Raw genomic sequence first — 13,781 nt, forward strand, 5'->3', positions numbered from 1 at the left:
TGCTGCCTTCACTGACCGCCGGATATTTCACTCTCCCGCCCGGAAGGTGAGCGAGGAAAGCGACTGGTGAAGAATCACCGCCTCGTCTGTGTGTGTAACTTTATTAAAAAAAAAAAAAGTAAAAATCCAAATGTACAGCAACAGTTCCAGCGGGTGGCCTCCAGCCGGTCACAGGTCCTTGTGGTCCGGGTCCTCCTCCAGCCTGCGGATCTCTGATTTCAGGTGGTTGATGGTCTCCCTGCTGACCTTGAGTTTGTCCTTCAGCTCGCTGATCTCCTGACTCGTCCTCTTCTTGGCCGCCTCCAGCTTCTCCTTGGTCTTCTGCTCCAGCTCCCCGACTGATCACACACACACAGACAGACAGAGGTTTGCTGGGACCAGCGCTCACACACTCACAGCGCCTCCTTACACTCGGTCTCGTGCTTGTAAGCTCCCAGCGTCAGTTGTCTGGACGTGGTCAGCAGCTGTTGCATCATTGCTGTGGGATCCTGGAAGATCTGGACGCACGCACACGTTACACACTCCGGAACACTCCACACTCCATTGTGTCGACCAACCATTTCGTCATAGAACTCAGAGACCACCGTCTTCTTGGGCATGGCACTGGAGTCGGACTGGAACAGCTTGAGCAGGTGATACATGGTGACCTGGTGCACAGGCATCATGAGGGACATGAGCAGGACCACGCCGCTGTCATCTCTGGAGGACGACCCACACAGGCGGTGGTTCGGTACTGACCGGTTTCTCGTTGGGGTCGATGAAGAAAATCTTGATCATGATCTCGAACTCCCCCCAGCCGGTCTCTGTGATCTCGTACGGAGGTTTGGTCACCACTGGAGCGGACACACAGCTCAGTCAGAGAGCGCGTCCACGCCGCCTCACCTCTGCCTCACCTCGCAGAGGGTTCCCGTAACTCTCGTGCAGCTTGAACTGGATCTTCTTCACATACGCGGACATGTCCTGCAGTCACACACACACACACACAAGTCAGACACTCTCGTGTGGGCAGGATCCAGGCGACGTGACGTCACAGACCTCGTTCATGAAAGGTTTGACGTAGACGGACCACTGGTGCGTGTGTCCGTCCTCCTCGCGCTTCTTCCCGAAGTAGCGCGCGACATTGCCGAACACAATGGGCTTGACGATGGTCACTCCCTGCAACAGACCAAGCACCGTCGCGAACCTCCGGGACAACGAAGAGCGCCAGCGGCGGAAACAGGCCGAAGCGTTCGAGAACCCAACAGCTCACCTTCACTCGCTTCCCCATCTTCTTGAACATCCACAGAAGCACAACTGCGTCAAGAATCCATGCAAACTGTGCCGGAACCAAACAATCCGACTCCACAACAGAAGCCGGACAAACACCGGAAGTGCCGTTTCTCGCGGTCCGGGTAGAAACCTGGTTGCGCTGAAGGTTCCGGTGGTGCATTGTGAGAGCGGAGCACCAGGGGGCGCTCAGACCTCAGCTCAGTTGTGAGGGGCTGGTAACAGTCTCATCAGGCGGGTTGACCATGGAGCTCGACTCTCTGAAACTCACTTCAGTTCCACCAGACGAGGGGGCGCTCTGAAAAGCTGAGCCCTGAAGTTTGGCAGCAGAATCTCATGTGTTCACCTCAAGATGCAGGGACCCGTAATGTCTGCGTCATCACAAGAAAGAGTTGGAAGAACTGCTAATATACTTAAAGCGAGTTGTGCTGGCGCTGCAAAATCACCACGAGCAGACACGAGTTCCTCCAAACACTTTATTGTTCTGAAAATATTTACAACAAACGGAGACAGGTCAGAGATGGTCCAGGTCCAGTGAGGTCACTTACCCGGGGCATCAGTCAGCCGCACACAGGTCACGTGGCGAGCGTGTGTGTGTGTGTGTGTGTGTACAGACGCTGGTTTAAAAGTCATCACGTGACAAAGTGATAAAAAGGTGACAAACATCTTCCAGAGTAACTGACAAACAGTGAAAACAAAACATCCTGCAGTGACGACATCAACGCTGGACACCTCAGCAGCAGGATGAGGGGCGGAGTCTCAGCTGCTGGTCACCACGACAACGGCGAGCAGAAACCACGTCGGCACAGAGCCCCAGTAAACACTTTATTACATCATAATGACAACAGGAAGTGGAGCTACAGAAGGAAACGTCTACCACTAAACGACTTTATTGTTGTTCACACTCAAAATAAAAGTTTTGTCAAAATAAAAAAGCAGGTTGCAAAGTTTGTCATGTTTGCTTACACGGGTTCCAGGCTCCGCCCGCTGAGAAGCAGAGACGAGGTGCTGGCGGTGCGGTCATGCGGGGCGGCGGGAGGTGGGGCGGCGGCGGCGGCGTCCGTCCTGATGCTTGTCAGCTGAAACGTGTCAGAACGAAGGGAGGAGTTTGTTTGGAGGCAGCGCAACAGAAACACTCCCCTCCCCCGACCACTACAGCTACACTTGCCCTCGCCAGAGCTGAGCGCAAACATCCGCAGGTCAGAGGTCGACATCAAAAATCAAAAAACAAACGCGTAAAAAAAGTCATGAGGACGGTGACTTGGGAAAGGACGTCCTGTGCCACTGAGCCTCCGGGGACCAGCGAGTGTTTGAACTCAGCTCCGACACACAGATGTTCATGCAAACAGCATCAGTGAGAACAGGGTCACAACAACCGTCTGTCGGCAGTTACAGATGCTCGGCTGCGACTCGCTGCCGAGGACAGTGGAGGCGCCAGCGAGTCGCAGACACAATTACATCCACATGTGGAATTTGAAGTCTCCAATCAAAAGCGAGGCTGAACAGCGCTAACCGCTGCAGCGCGTCACACAGTACAGACCGACACCTGTGGGAAGAACAGCTGTTAAGCAGGAGTCACATGACTTGTGGCTGCACACATGGATGGAGCCGGCAGGTGAAGCTCCGCCCACCGACCGCACATCACCATAGCAACAGACCGAGGTGGCCTCAGTGGGAGGAGTGGCACCTTTGACCGGCTCCATCCGCGTGTGCGGCACACCTTTTTACAAGCACCATCTGATCAGCTCCGAGCTCACCAAGAGCTCACAGACACTCGGCGCGCCCTACAAGAAGCCGAGAGCAAGTCAAGGTCAAAACGCTCCCGGGATCAAACATTCCGACGGGTTAGTGACACGTCTAAGTTACAAGGGTTGGTTTGACAGCAGTTTAGGAACAACACGGTAAACAAGTGTTTACACTGTGGAAGAGTGGCGCAGAGAACAGACCAGAGTCAAACTCTCCTCAGCGACCGAACCGTGTCCCTATCACAAGCCAGTCACACGCGAGGAACCTAGCAACGCCACGAAGAGACAGGACCACCTCGGGCTCAGTGATGGGGAGCTCAGACGCTTCTAACGGAGCTCGGATCAGCCATGTTGGAAGAGTGCGAGAGCAAGAGTTTGACTCTGGTCCGACTCCAGCAGGCACTTGAACAGACACATGCACGCACACGGACACACACGCTGCCCTCACTGGAGTTGTGGAACCTGAACCGGAGCCGAGCCGCTGCCCGCTGAGACCCTGAGGGCCCCTCGACGCCCCCTGGCTCCAGGGTCGCAGCGGACAGCGGCGGCGCGGCCCTCCTGATTACAGAGTTCACCGACATGTTGGTCAGAAAATCATTGCAAGTGTCACACAATTTTACACACAACTTCATCCGAGATGCTTCAGGACTCCACAGAACAAACAAGGTTTCTCCAAGACGTTTTCTTTTTCATGGGAAGAACATGTCTATGGCCTGGCCAACGACCACCGAGAGCGGAGAAATGATCACGAATGGGAGCAAAAAAGAATTTTCAATTGCAGCGTTTTGTCAGAGTTTGGAGCTGCGAGTTGCTCAGTCTAACCAATTCGCCTTACCTCTTTGGCTCACGAGTCTCAGTCAGGTCGCAGGACCTGGCTCTCACAGAAGAGAAGGCCGAGTCCCAGTCATGTATACGCCATGAGTCTCAGTCAGGTCGCAGGACCTGGCTCTCACAGAAGAGAAGGCCGAGTCCCAGTCATGTATACGCCATGAGTCTCAGTCAGGTCGCAGGACCTGGCTCTCACAGAAGAGAAGGCCGAGTCCCAGTCATGTACACGCCATGAGTCTCAGTCAGGTCGCAGGACCTGGCTCTCACAGAAGAGAAGGCCGAGTCCCAGTCATGTATACGCCATGAGTCTCAGTCAGGTCGCAGGACCTGGCTCTCACAGAAGAGAAGGCCGAGTCCCAGTCATGTATACGCCATGAGTCTCAGTCAGGTCGCAGGACCTGGCTCTCACAGAAGAGAAGGCCGGGTCCCAGTCATGTATACGCCATGAGTCTCAGTCAGGTCGCAGGACCTGGCTCTCACAGAAGAGAAGGCCAGGTCCCAGTCATGTAGACGCCATGAGTCTCAGTCAGGTCGCAGGACCTGGCTCTCACAGAAGAGAAGGCCGGGTCCCAGTCATGTATACGCCATGAGTCTCAGTCAGGTCGCAGGACCTGGCTCTCACAGAAGAGAAGGCCGGGTCCCAGTCATGTATACGCCATGAGTCTCAGTCAGGTCGCAGGACCTGGCTCTCACAGAAGAGAAGGCCCAGTCCCAGTCATGTACACGCCATGAGTCTCAGTCAGGTCGCAGGACCTGGCTCTCACAGAAGAGAAGGCCGGGTCCCAGTCATGTATACGCCATGAGTCTCAGTCAGGTCGCAGGACCTGGCTCTCACAGAAGAGAAGGCCCAGTCCCAGTCATGTACACGCCATGAGTCTCAGTCAGGTCGCAGGACCTGGCTCTCACAGAAGAGAAGGCCGGGTCCCAGTCATGTACACGCCATGAGTCTCAGGGGAGTCGACGCAGTGACACACAAGTCGAGGGGTTAAACGTCTTGGAGAAGCTCAGGCTAGGTCCAGACTTTGATCTTACTCGTGAACATTCCGAGAACCTAAACACACATGAGCCTCTGTAGCACAGTACAACTTCAGTACAGCCAGACCACACTAAGACACCAAGCTTACTTCAGGTCACATGACCTGGCCATCAGGTTACAACTCGACCCACATCAGTAGGGAGCTGAGCAAAGTTTGCTCCCAACACAGACAATATGGACAAGGATCTAGGTACATTTGGATCAAACGCAACATCAGGTACAAATTGACCACAACTGCGTGAACGACGTCACACTTCTCTGCGACATGACTCCCGACCCTGCAGTCTGGCTTTGACTCCAAAGATCCTGAGCAGTGGCCCCAGGTAGCCAGGACCGACCCGGACAACCTTCAGCCCGGAAAAGACCGGACCTGCTCCGGGCAGGCCACAAACGACACATCGTCTCAGGAAAAGGATCACGATTGACAGTCAGCACGTTGTTACCGTGGCAACCAGAACAAACAACAGTACCTGACTTCATTTGCTTCCCACCTAAAGTGAAACGCACAGTTGGGAGGCACCTCTGGGGGGTGCTGTGGTGACACCAGCGAGCCACCGCCAGAGCAGGCAACCTCATTACAATAACACTTCTTCATTAACAATGTAACTGCACAAAACAGGAGACACTGTGGAAGAACACACCGGACCCGTAACATTATTGTACATGGTAAAAAGAAAAAAGGCAAAAAGCAGAACTTGGGGCTCTGTGGTGAAGTTTGATCGGGTAAACACACACGGAGGGACCAGAACCGGCCCGAGTGACTGCAGGGTCTGGAGTCATGGATCTGGGAGTTTTTCCAAATTTCACATTGAGATTTTGGAGCAAACTTGACAAGACCAGTTACAGCGACATGATTACATCTCACAGGATGGACTGAAGCAACAACAGCGTCACATTACAGATTTGCACGTGATGACTGGGCAGATTTACAACACGGTTGGAGACACGAGCGTCAGTTTGACACGGGAGCTGCCTCAGTGTGCGAGTGTGTGTGCGTTCCTGGAAGAGAAATGTGGCTCACTCACCTGCGCTACTCACCTGACACCGGTCTGGCTCCGGCTCTGGTCTGGACCAGGGTTGAGTGTCACTAACAGAAGCGTCAGTCAACAATCTAAGGCGCGAGGTTTGAGACTGAAACAAAGTGGGGCGACTGCTGCACCAGGACCCACCTGCCGCTCTAGCGATGCCGGTACTCTCGCTCCCGCTCCCTCTCGCGGTCCCGGTCCCGCTCGCGGTGGCGGTCCCGCTCGCGGCTGCGCTCTCTGTAGTAGTCCTCGTGGCGCTCCCGGCTGCGGGACTTGTGCCGGCGACTCTTCTCTCTGGAGCGACTGTGGTCTCGCTCCCTGGAGCGCTCTCTTCTACCATGGAGGAGGAGCAGAGGTCAGTGCGGCTGGACGGCGCCACTGGGGGCCACTTCAGACGGGGACCAACCTGGAGGCGGAGCCGTAGCTCTTGGACTCGATGCCATGCAGACAGTCCTGCAGCGAGCTAATGAGCACTTTACAGCGATCATCTGCCGAGACCTTGGACTGTTTGATCAGGCTGATGGCTGTGACCAGCGTCTCGATGGCGCTGCCGTACTCGGCTGGGGAGAGACACACTCGTGAGCGTGTGCAGAGAGGCCCACGCACGCACGCACGCACGCACGCACGCACGCACACACACACACACACCTGCACTGGCATCCGACACTGCTCTGGAGATGGCGCTAGAGGAAATGGCTCTGTTGCGGTTCATGATCTCCTCAAACTCTGCCTCGTTCAAGGGGGCCCGCGAGGACTCCATGTCCCTGAAAGACCAGAGAAGGCGATTGGAGTGGCGGCGTCACGGAGGAGCACTGGTGCAAGCAGGGGCTCACCTGCTTCCAGGACCGTAGTCTCTTTCGTAGGGAGGCGGTCGTCCATATATGTCGTTTGGTCCTGGGGGTCCTCGGCTATCGTTGGGGGGCAGGCTGTTGCTCCCAGGAGGGGGAAAGAAGGCAGGGTTGACGTGGGGGGCCGGAGGTGGACCACCTGGAGGCGGACCTGCCAAGTGAGGAGGGGGTCCCAACGCCATTGGTGGCACGATAGGTCCAGGAGGGCGAGGAGGGAAGGGTCCTGGCGGCGGGGGGCCTTGCTGTGGGGGCGGTGGGCCAGGAGGGGGACCGTAGCCCGGAGGCGGTGGGCCGGGGGGCAAGGGGCCCAGAGGCGGCTGGCCAAACTGGCCAGGGAACAGGACCGGGGGAGGGGGTCTGTCACCCCGGCTGGGTGGGCCAGGCATGGGAGGCGGGAGTCCCTGACCGGGAGGCGGAGGTCCAGGAGGACCGGGTGGGCCAGGAGGACCGGGAGGGGGGCGCGGGGGGCCCTGCAGTCCACCTGGAAGACAAGCAGAGAGGGTTGGAGCTTCAGTAGGGACCCAAGGACAGACAGACAGACAGAAGAGCGAGCCACAGCCTCAGCACTTCCTGCTCATGACAGTGAAGCAAGTGACATCACTTCCTGTAACTAACAGCTGAGGTGTTTCACCTCGGTCTCGCCAGCTCCGACCGAAACTCATTTCCATCAGGGGGCCGTCTGGTCCTCTGCCCGCGCCTGATGGGAGAAAGCAGACCAATCAAACTCCTCCCTCAGCCGCCTGTCAATCAACTGAGGACCAATAACAGCGCAGTGCCACAAGGAAGGGAGGGGCGGGTCTGGCCGAACTCTGCTGACATCCAAGTGCTGAGCAGAGAGACGTCAGAGGACAGAGACGGAAGAGAGCAAGCACTGCTAACAAGGACTCGGGATCTGCCGGAAGGTCCTCAGAGAGGAGCAAAGCGTGTGATTGGTGAGGACGACACGGCCTAGACTGACCATCGCCGAGGTCAAGGGCCCAGCAGACTCCAGCTGGACACTGAGCTCATCTGAGTGGAAACGCCACGGAGACATTCCCCGGGTACGAAACACCTCAGCCCTTAAACAGCCACATGCAGTCCATCACAACAACCCCACAACCGTCGATGACGACAAGAAGAAGAAGAAGAAGAAGAAGGAGAAGCGTGGTCCTGACGAGGCCTGTCAGCGACGTCAACCGGACATTAGAAATGCAGAGTAGCTCTGCACACAGAGGGTCCAGGAAGCAACACACAGCAAACGCTGTTGGCAGCCAGTGACGGGACTGCATCCCCCAGATGACACCCCAACTGTTCATACGCAAACTCACCAGGAAAATGTGGAGGTGGACCTCCAGGCCCACCGGGTCCCTGGAAACGGTCACTGCCAGGTCCAGGGGGGCCACCAGGAAAGCGGCTTCTTCCACGACTACCCGGAGGAAAACCTCCACGCGAGCCAGATCCTGGGGGTCCGGCCTTGCCCTCTCCTGACATCTGCCCAGAGTGGTTACCTGCCAGAGGGGTCGGTCCGTGAGTACCGCTCTGGCGTGAAGGGGGGGTGTGTGTGTGTGCGCGCCTTACTTTTGCGTGACTGCATCTCAAACTGACTCAGTGACTGTTTGTTGCAGGGTGTCACAACAGGATTCTGGCCGTGGAGCACCCTTTTCGACAGAAGATCCATCAACTTCCTGGAGGACGACTCGGAGCCCACAGAGACCAGCGCAAAACTGAGCACACACACACACATTAGAGGTCACAGTAGCAGACCTGATGCACCACAGTGCAGACCCAAAAGAGAGCGAGACGCGGTGAGACGAAACTCACCCTTTGGACTGGCCATTGGCTCTGTTTTCAAAGAACTTGATCTCCAGCACGTCTGTGATTCCGACCGACCGGATCACCTCTGTCAGGTCCTCGTCTGTGGTCCACTGAGGAAAGAGAGGTGCAACGGTCATAAGAGATGCCTCGGCAGCTGCCAGAGGGAGGTTTCCAGTGAGACTCACCCATGTCAGGTTTCCGATGTACAGCGCTATTCTTTTGCCCGTGTATGTGAAGACAGAATTGGGAGGGGATCTCTTGCCCTCCTCGGCCGCTCCTGGAGCCGGAAGACTGTCCAGGTAGTCACGGTCTTCTGGAGCATCTCCATTGTTGGCTGACGGTGATATGACATCATCATACAAGTCGATCTGCTCGTGCACTGGGTAGTCCTGTTCCTGAAAAGGCAACGAGTGAGCAATGTTTCACAGGTCAGCTGAAAAACACCAGACCAGAACCATTCCGAGAAGAGTCTGCTGGTCTAACAACACTCTCAAAACATGTGTCCGAGTGAAGAAAAAGTAACGAAAAGTATTATTTTGGGCCCCTGTTGTTTATCAGCATTGAAAACTCAACAGCAAAGAGAAAGGTGGCCCGATCCCGTGAGTGTGGAGCGACATTCGCACAGGCAAGAACCGACACACGCAGTTGGTTTAGCTCGGTGACGGAGTGAAGCCAAGCGCAGCAGCTAGCACACTAGCAACACGGAACTATGGTGTACACTGCACAAGACATGCGCGCCCACTTATCGACAGAACGCGAGGGAAGGCGTCCATGACTAAAAACAACACCGAAAAACAACCGCCGCACTGGTTAGCGCAGCTAGCACGTTAGCATGCTAGCGGTAGCCCGCCACGGGATCTGTGTCGTCACAACAACAATAGAAGCCACATTAAAACACATAAACCGTTCCGTCGACCACGCACCACCGATCGCCCGGTGCATTCCACGGCCAAAGCGACATATTGCGAGTCACATATTGGCGGTTTAACAACACATTAAGGGCAACCATAACGAAGCGCGGCCTGGAGCTAACAGGCTAACGAGAGCTGCACACGCCAACAGGTCAACGATCAACTGGAACGAAGTACAACGTTAGTTCTGGTAACTCGGTGAACAGTACGCCAAGTGTACCTGGTTAAATTCCTCTTCTACGTCGGCGTAGATATCGATGTGATCGACTCCCTCCGACATTTTCCTCACTGATCCACTGACGAAGAGCAGCAGGACAGCGCCGCCCGTGGCTGCACAGTGAACAACATGACACAAGACGAGCAGGGTTCATGTCGGCGTGACGTCACCAGAGGGGCCCGAGTATTGTGCGCAGGTTTGATCTTCCTCGTGTTTCTCACATACTCGAAGAGTAGCTTTGTATCAAGAATAGTGGTTATAATGTCTATAAATGTCTCCGTATGCCGAGTCCAAAGCATTCATGTTTCAGATGATGAAAAGACCTCTCACTGAGTTTCTTCTGTGATGGTTTGTTGACCGGGGCCCTTGCAGGAGACACATGGACACACAGCAAAGACATGACTTTTGTTTTGTCCCTTTAATTCTTAAATATTCAAAACAAGTCGACCAAACATTCTCAACTCTGTTCAGGTTGCTGTGACCCTTGAACCCTTAAATAGTGCGTGTCTGTGTTGGCCACATACACAACGTGATTATAGGTGGTAAGGATTTTATCTACAGGACAAACAGAATAAAATAAATGTCACAAGTATGAAACAAAAGTAAACAGCTGACATTCTTGATGGACACACACACACACACGCACGTGGTTTCAGCACGCTAACCGCGAGTTGCCATCCAGCTTGACTGATCATTCAGTAGCAGTTAGCGCTGTTGAGAAGGAAGCTAAATGGCAAAGATATTGAGCAGACCGCCCCCCGACCCCCCACCTTTATTGACAGGTGAACAACAGTGAGGAAGCCCTTTGCTGCCCCCTGTTGTTCCCACGAGCCACAGCGACTCGGGGTCACGTGACTGTCGTGTCAGTGGCACGCCGCAGACGTGCGCGCCAGCTCAGTTGTTGTCGTTGAAGTCCCGGCAGATGCCGCGGACCAGCGGCTGGATGAAGTCGCTCAGGCCGCTGAACTCGCGGGTGAAGAAGGTGTGGCCGTCCTTCGGCTCCGACGCCATGGAGCGCAGGTCGTCCAGCGGCGCCCAGGCCACGCCCACCGAGTAGACGGTGATGCCTGGCGAGAGACGGCAGGAGCAGGGCCGGGATCAAAGCCGCAGGCTCGGGGCCACTCACCTTGTCGGTGGGCGTCCAGCGCCGGGGCTCTGACGTCGTCGTACGACTGGCCGTCCGTCACCACGATCAGGAAGTTGCGGCCCGGACCGACCCGTCTGTGGCGCAGAGAGCAAGCCTTCACACGCACGCACGCACGCACACACAGGCAGGCAGGCAGGCAGGGCCGCAGGCGCTCACTTGAAGAGGTTGTGGACGGTGAAGGTGATGGCCTCCCCGGTGGCCGTGCCTCCGCTCATGTAGGAGATGCTCCTCAGCGCGCTGACGGCCTCCTCCTTCTCCGGATGGTCGTAGAGGCTGAACTCCAGCCGCTGGTCGTAGGTGAACTGCACGGCTCCTGCAACACACGCGCAGCTGAAGCGCCGCGGCCCTTCTGCGCCGGCGAGCCTGCTCACCGATGCGGGCGCCAAAATCGGAGACGTCAAAGCTGCGCGCGATCTCCGCCAGGAAGTCCAGGACCAGCCGGAAGTTTCCGTCGCCGATGCTGGACGACCCGTCGATGAGGAAGCCGATGTTGACGGAGTTGTAGCAGGTCTTGCCTGGGAGACACGCGCACACACAGGTCAGCGGGTGTGCGGGCACGTGCGGGCGCCCGGGCGCGAGCCTTACTGCAGAGCATGGCGTCGGCGGAACACACTCGCTGCGTCAGCGGCTTGACGTGCTTGGTGGTGCTGAACCAGCTGGGGATCTGGTAGCTGAAGAAGCCGTTGTCTTTGCACACCGCCTGGAAAGGTCAGAGGTCAGCACGAGGGGCGCCACATGGCGGGGCGCCTGGCCTGCACCACCTTCTTCAGGAAGTCCTTGTCCTGCACCATGGGCAGCTCCTCCGGCGCAGGCCTGGCCACCGACACCACGAAGACGTTGACCCCGGACTCGCGGGCCAACATGGCCGCCTGCTCCACGTCGTCGGAGGGCCAGCCGTCGATCATCACCAGCAGCACGCGGGGGTGGCCCCGCCTCCCGCCGCGCTCCGGGCTGAAGAAGCTCTCCGTGGTCTGCATGATGGCCTTGCCTGCGCAGGCCACAGCGTCAGCGTGGGCCGGTCAGTGGGCGGCGAGCCAGCATACCTGTGTTGGTGTTGCCCCCCAGGTGAGTCACCTCCTTGATGGCGAACAGAAGCTCCTTGGGTTGGGTGTAGTTGGACAAGAAGAACTCGGTCTTGGGAGCGTCGCTGCCACACACACACACACACACCAGCACGGTGGGTCCTCTGTGACACTGCGCGCGCACGCACACGGGCGACGGTGCATCTCACCTGGCCTGCACCAGACCCACGTGAGGTCCACTGGGTCCCACCTTCAACATGGCCACCAGTTTGCCCACCAGGTTCTTCTGGAGGTTGAAGCGCCGCTGGCCGATGTTGCTGCTGCTGTCGATGACGATGGCGATGTCCATGGGACAGTCTGCAATCACAGGGGCGCAGCGCCGGGTTAAAGAGGCCCGTGCACCTGCACCTGTGCTGGAGGAGACGCCGAGGTCCACCTTTGTTCCCGGGGGCCGGGACCTTCTTGGTGGGAACCTTCTTCTGCTTCTTGGCTGTGAGGATACGTGAGTTGAGTTCCGTTCTGGGATCAGAGAAGATGCGCATCATACCTGAGGCCGGCAGCTGGGTGGTGCTGGTCTCACGGGCCAGCTCCTGGGGCGGCGGGACAGGCTCTGTGGGGACACGCGGGTGTCGTCATGCGACAGGCCGCCAGTGGGACGGACAGGTGACTCACTGCTGAGGCTGAAGGAGGCGCTCCAGCGGGTCAGCGCCTGAGAGAGGACGCCGTGAGAGAAGGAGCTGATGTAGTCGTTGCGACCCTGCAGCCGGTGGACCTGGACCGGACCTCCTGCCTCGCCCAGCAAGCCCCTGCACACGAGGCCAGACTGGTGTGAGTCGCGAATGCCCTCCCCACCGCCGCCCTGCCCCCCGGACGTCAGAGGTCAGGTGACCTGTGCAGCGCGGCGCCACAGACGGACGAGACGGAGGCGTAAACCCCGGTCCCAAACACCGAGCCCCTGGAGCGGAGGCAGTCTGGAGGACACAGGACCAGCAGTCCTTGGTCGGTGAGGTCGGCTCCGCGGGTCAGGCAGGTGATCGGGTTCGGCACTGAAAGCAGGAAGGGGTCATGACGATGAGCATTATCTCAGAGGTCCAGTCTTCCTCTGCCGCACAGGTGCGTTTGTGTTGCTCCCCTTGTGGGGACATTGCCAGTCATCTGGGTGAGAGTCATCTGACCTCTCACCCAGATGACTGGCCAGAAATGGTGACCCTTGGCCTCCAGGTGACCTGGCATCACTGGCTATCCTTCCACGCCGCGACTGACCGTTTGGTTCTGATCCGACCCCCGAGGCAAAGAAGAGGACGAGTCCTGGAGAAGACAGAGAGCACGTGACGACGTGTCTGGACAACAGAGACACGCTCACGTACCTGTCATGACGGAGGTGAGACTCATCTTGGCACCTGAAACACAGAATGATGTCATTTCCTGCGCGGCGTCAACCTGCAGAGCCAGGCGGAGTGGTCGGTGTGGATGCTGCCACTGACCACTGCGGCCCGTCGTGTCGTGTCCAGGCGACGCGGTTTCAGAAACAAAGTGGAGGGAGGCCTCGCAACAGCACAGACTCCGCCCACACGAATCAAAGAGACTTGACCAGTCCTTGCCGATCTCCCATGCCAAGTCAGTCCACTTCAGATCTGACAAGTCGCCTACGTTTGTCTCTCCTTAACTCTCAACAACTCGCTGCTTAAACCAGTGTCATGAAGCCACGAGCCCGGAGCCGCGCTTGCACTCGCCACGCCAGTCACTCGTGCAGAGACCTTCCTCACTGCTGCAGAGGGTCAAAAGGTCAACCACTACAGTGAGGCACCCCCCTCCCCATCAACCCTGAGGAACCCGCTGCACCTCGACACAGAGAGCAAGAGAGACTTACTGTTGTGAGTCGGGTGGCTGAGTTGTGAGTCGAGTCCTGGAAACTGCCGACCGGCCTGAGAGAGTCGGCCCC

The 13,781-nt window shown here is 57.2% G+C and overlaps 3 protein-coding genes across 5 annotated transcripts; all 3 read right to left on the minus strand.

The window, feature by feature from the left end:
- Positions 1-63: 63 nt before the first annotated feature.
- yeats4 (YEATS domain containing 4) lies at positions 64-1,429 on the minus strand. Its single transcript, XM_053844541.1, has 7 exons — positions 1,250-1,429; positions 1,036-1,155; positions 894-960; positions 739-833; positions 558-647; positions 410-497; positions 64-338 (listed from the first exon to the last, which is right to left on the minus strand). Exons 1-7 carry the CDS (start codon positions 1,427-1,429, stop codon positions 169-171), a joined length of 810 nt encoding a protein of 269 aa, XP_053700516.1. The 3' UTR covers positions 64-168.
- Positions 1,430-2,200: 771 nt separating this feature from the next.
- Positions 2,201-9,790, minus strand: cpsf6 (cleavage and polyadenylation specific factor 6). 3 transcript variants are annotated; one of them, XM_053844514.1, is made up of 11 exons: positions 9,674-9,790; positions 8,728-8,937; positions 8,549-8,652; positions 8,306-8,451; positions 8,056-8,235; positions 7,380-7,445; positions 6,734-7,229; positions 6,549-6,664; positions 6,307-6,460; positions 6,045-6,233; positions 2,201-2,345 (listed from the first exon to the last, which is right to left on the minus strand). In XM_053844514.1, the coding sequence occupies exons 1-10, from the start codon at positions 9,731-9,733 to the stop codon at positions 6,053-6,055; spliced, it is 1,713 nt and encodes a 570-aa protein (XP_053700489.1). In that variant the 5' UTR covers positions 9,734-9,790; the 3' UTR covers positions 2,201-2,345; positions 6,045-6,052. The 3 variants fall into 3 exon arrangements, with proteins under 3 accessions (XP_053700489.1, XP_053700488.1, XP_053700490.1); XM_053844513.1 differs by lacking the exon at positions 2,201-2,345 and adding an exon at positions 5,815-5,962; XM_053844515.1 differs by lacking the exons at positions 2,201-2,345; positions 7,380-7,445 and adding an exon at positions 5,815-5,962.
- A 300-nt stretch (positions 9,791-10,090) lies between these two features.
- On the minus strand, positions 10,091-13,669 carry coch (coagulation factor C homolog, cochlin (Limulus polyphemus)). Its single transcript, XM_053844512.1, has 14 exons — positions 13,207-13,669; positions 13,022-13,147; positions 12,729-12,885; positions 12,512-12,645; positions 12,387-12,449; positions 12,276-12,329; positions 12,049-12,196; positions 11,861-11,964; positions 11,579-11,805; positions 11,403-11,517; positions 11,189-11,332; positions 10,974-11,130; positions 10,797-10,891; positions 10,091-10,737 (listed from the first exon to the last, which is right to left on the minus strand). The coding sequence occupies exons 1-14, from the start codon at positions 13,259-13,261 to the stop codon at positions 10,565-10,567; spliced, it is 1,752 nt and encodes a 583-aa protein (XP_053700487.1). The 5' UTR covers positions 13,262-13,669; the 3' UTR covers positions 10,091-10,564.
- Between the last annotated feature and the right edge of the window lie 112 nt (positions 13,670-13,781).

Source organism: Synchiropus splendidus, chromosome 16 (genome assembly GCF_027744825.2).
Source record: "Synchiropus splendidus isolate RoL2022-P1 chromosome 16, RoL_Sspl_1.0, whole genome shotgun sequence".
Taxonomy (NCBI): Eukaryota; Metazoa; Chordata; class Actinopteri; order Syngnathiformes; family Callionymidae; genus Synchiropus; species Synchiropus splendidus.

Excerpts from the sequence above, each read along its gene's own strand:
- yeats4 (XM_053844541.1), bottom strand. The coding sequence starts at position 1,429 with ATGCACCACCGGAACCTTCAGCGCAACCAGGTTTCTACCCGGACCGCG. Across the intron at positions 834-893 it reads TTACGGGAACCCTCTGCGAG|TGGTGACCAAACCTCCGTAC; the intron begins GTGAGGCAGAGG and ends TGTCCGCTCCAG. Across the intron at positions 339-409 it reads TTACAAGCACGAGACCGAGT|TCGGGGAGCTGGAGCAGAAG; the intron begins GTAAGGAGGCGC and ends GTGTGTGATCAG.
- cpsf6 (XM_053844514.1), bottom strand. The coding sequence starts at position 9,733 with ATGTCGGAGGGAGTCGATCACATCGATATCTACGCCGACGTAGAAGAG. Across the intron at positions 8,938-9,673 it reads TAGAAGAGGAATTTAACCAG|GAACAGGACTACCCAGTGCA; the intron begins GTACACTTGGCG and ends TTGCCTTTTCAG. Across the intron at positions 6,665-6,733 it reads GACTACGGTCCTGGAAGCAG|GGACATGGAGTCCTCGCGGG; the intron begins GTGAGCCCCTGC and ends CTGGTCTTTCAG.
- coch (XM_053844512.1), bottom strand. The coding sequence starts at position 13,261 with ATGACATCATTCTGTGTTTCAGGTGCCAAGATGAGTCTCACCTCCGTC. Across the intron at positions 11,806-11,860 it reads GGGGGGCAACACCAACACAG|GCAAGGCCATCATGCAGACC; the intron begins GTATGCTGGCTC and ends TGGCCTGCGCAG. Across the intron at positions 11,518-11,578 it reads ACAAGGACTTCCTGAAGAAG|GCGGTGTGCAAAGACAACGG; the intron begins GTGGTGCAGGCC and ends TGACCTTTCCAG.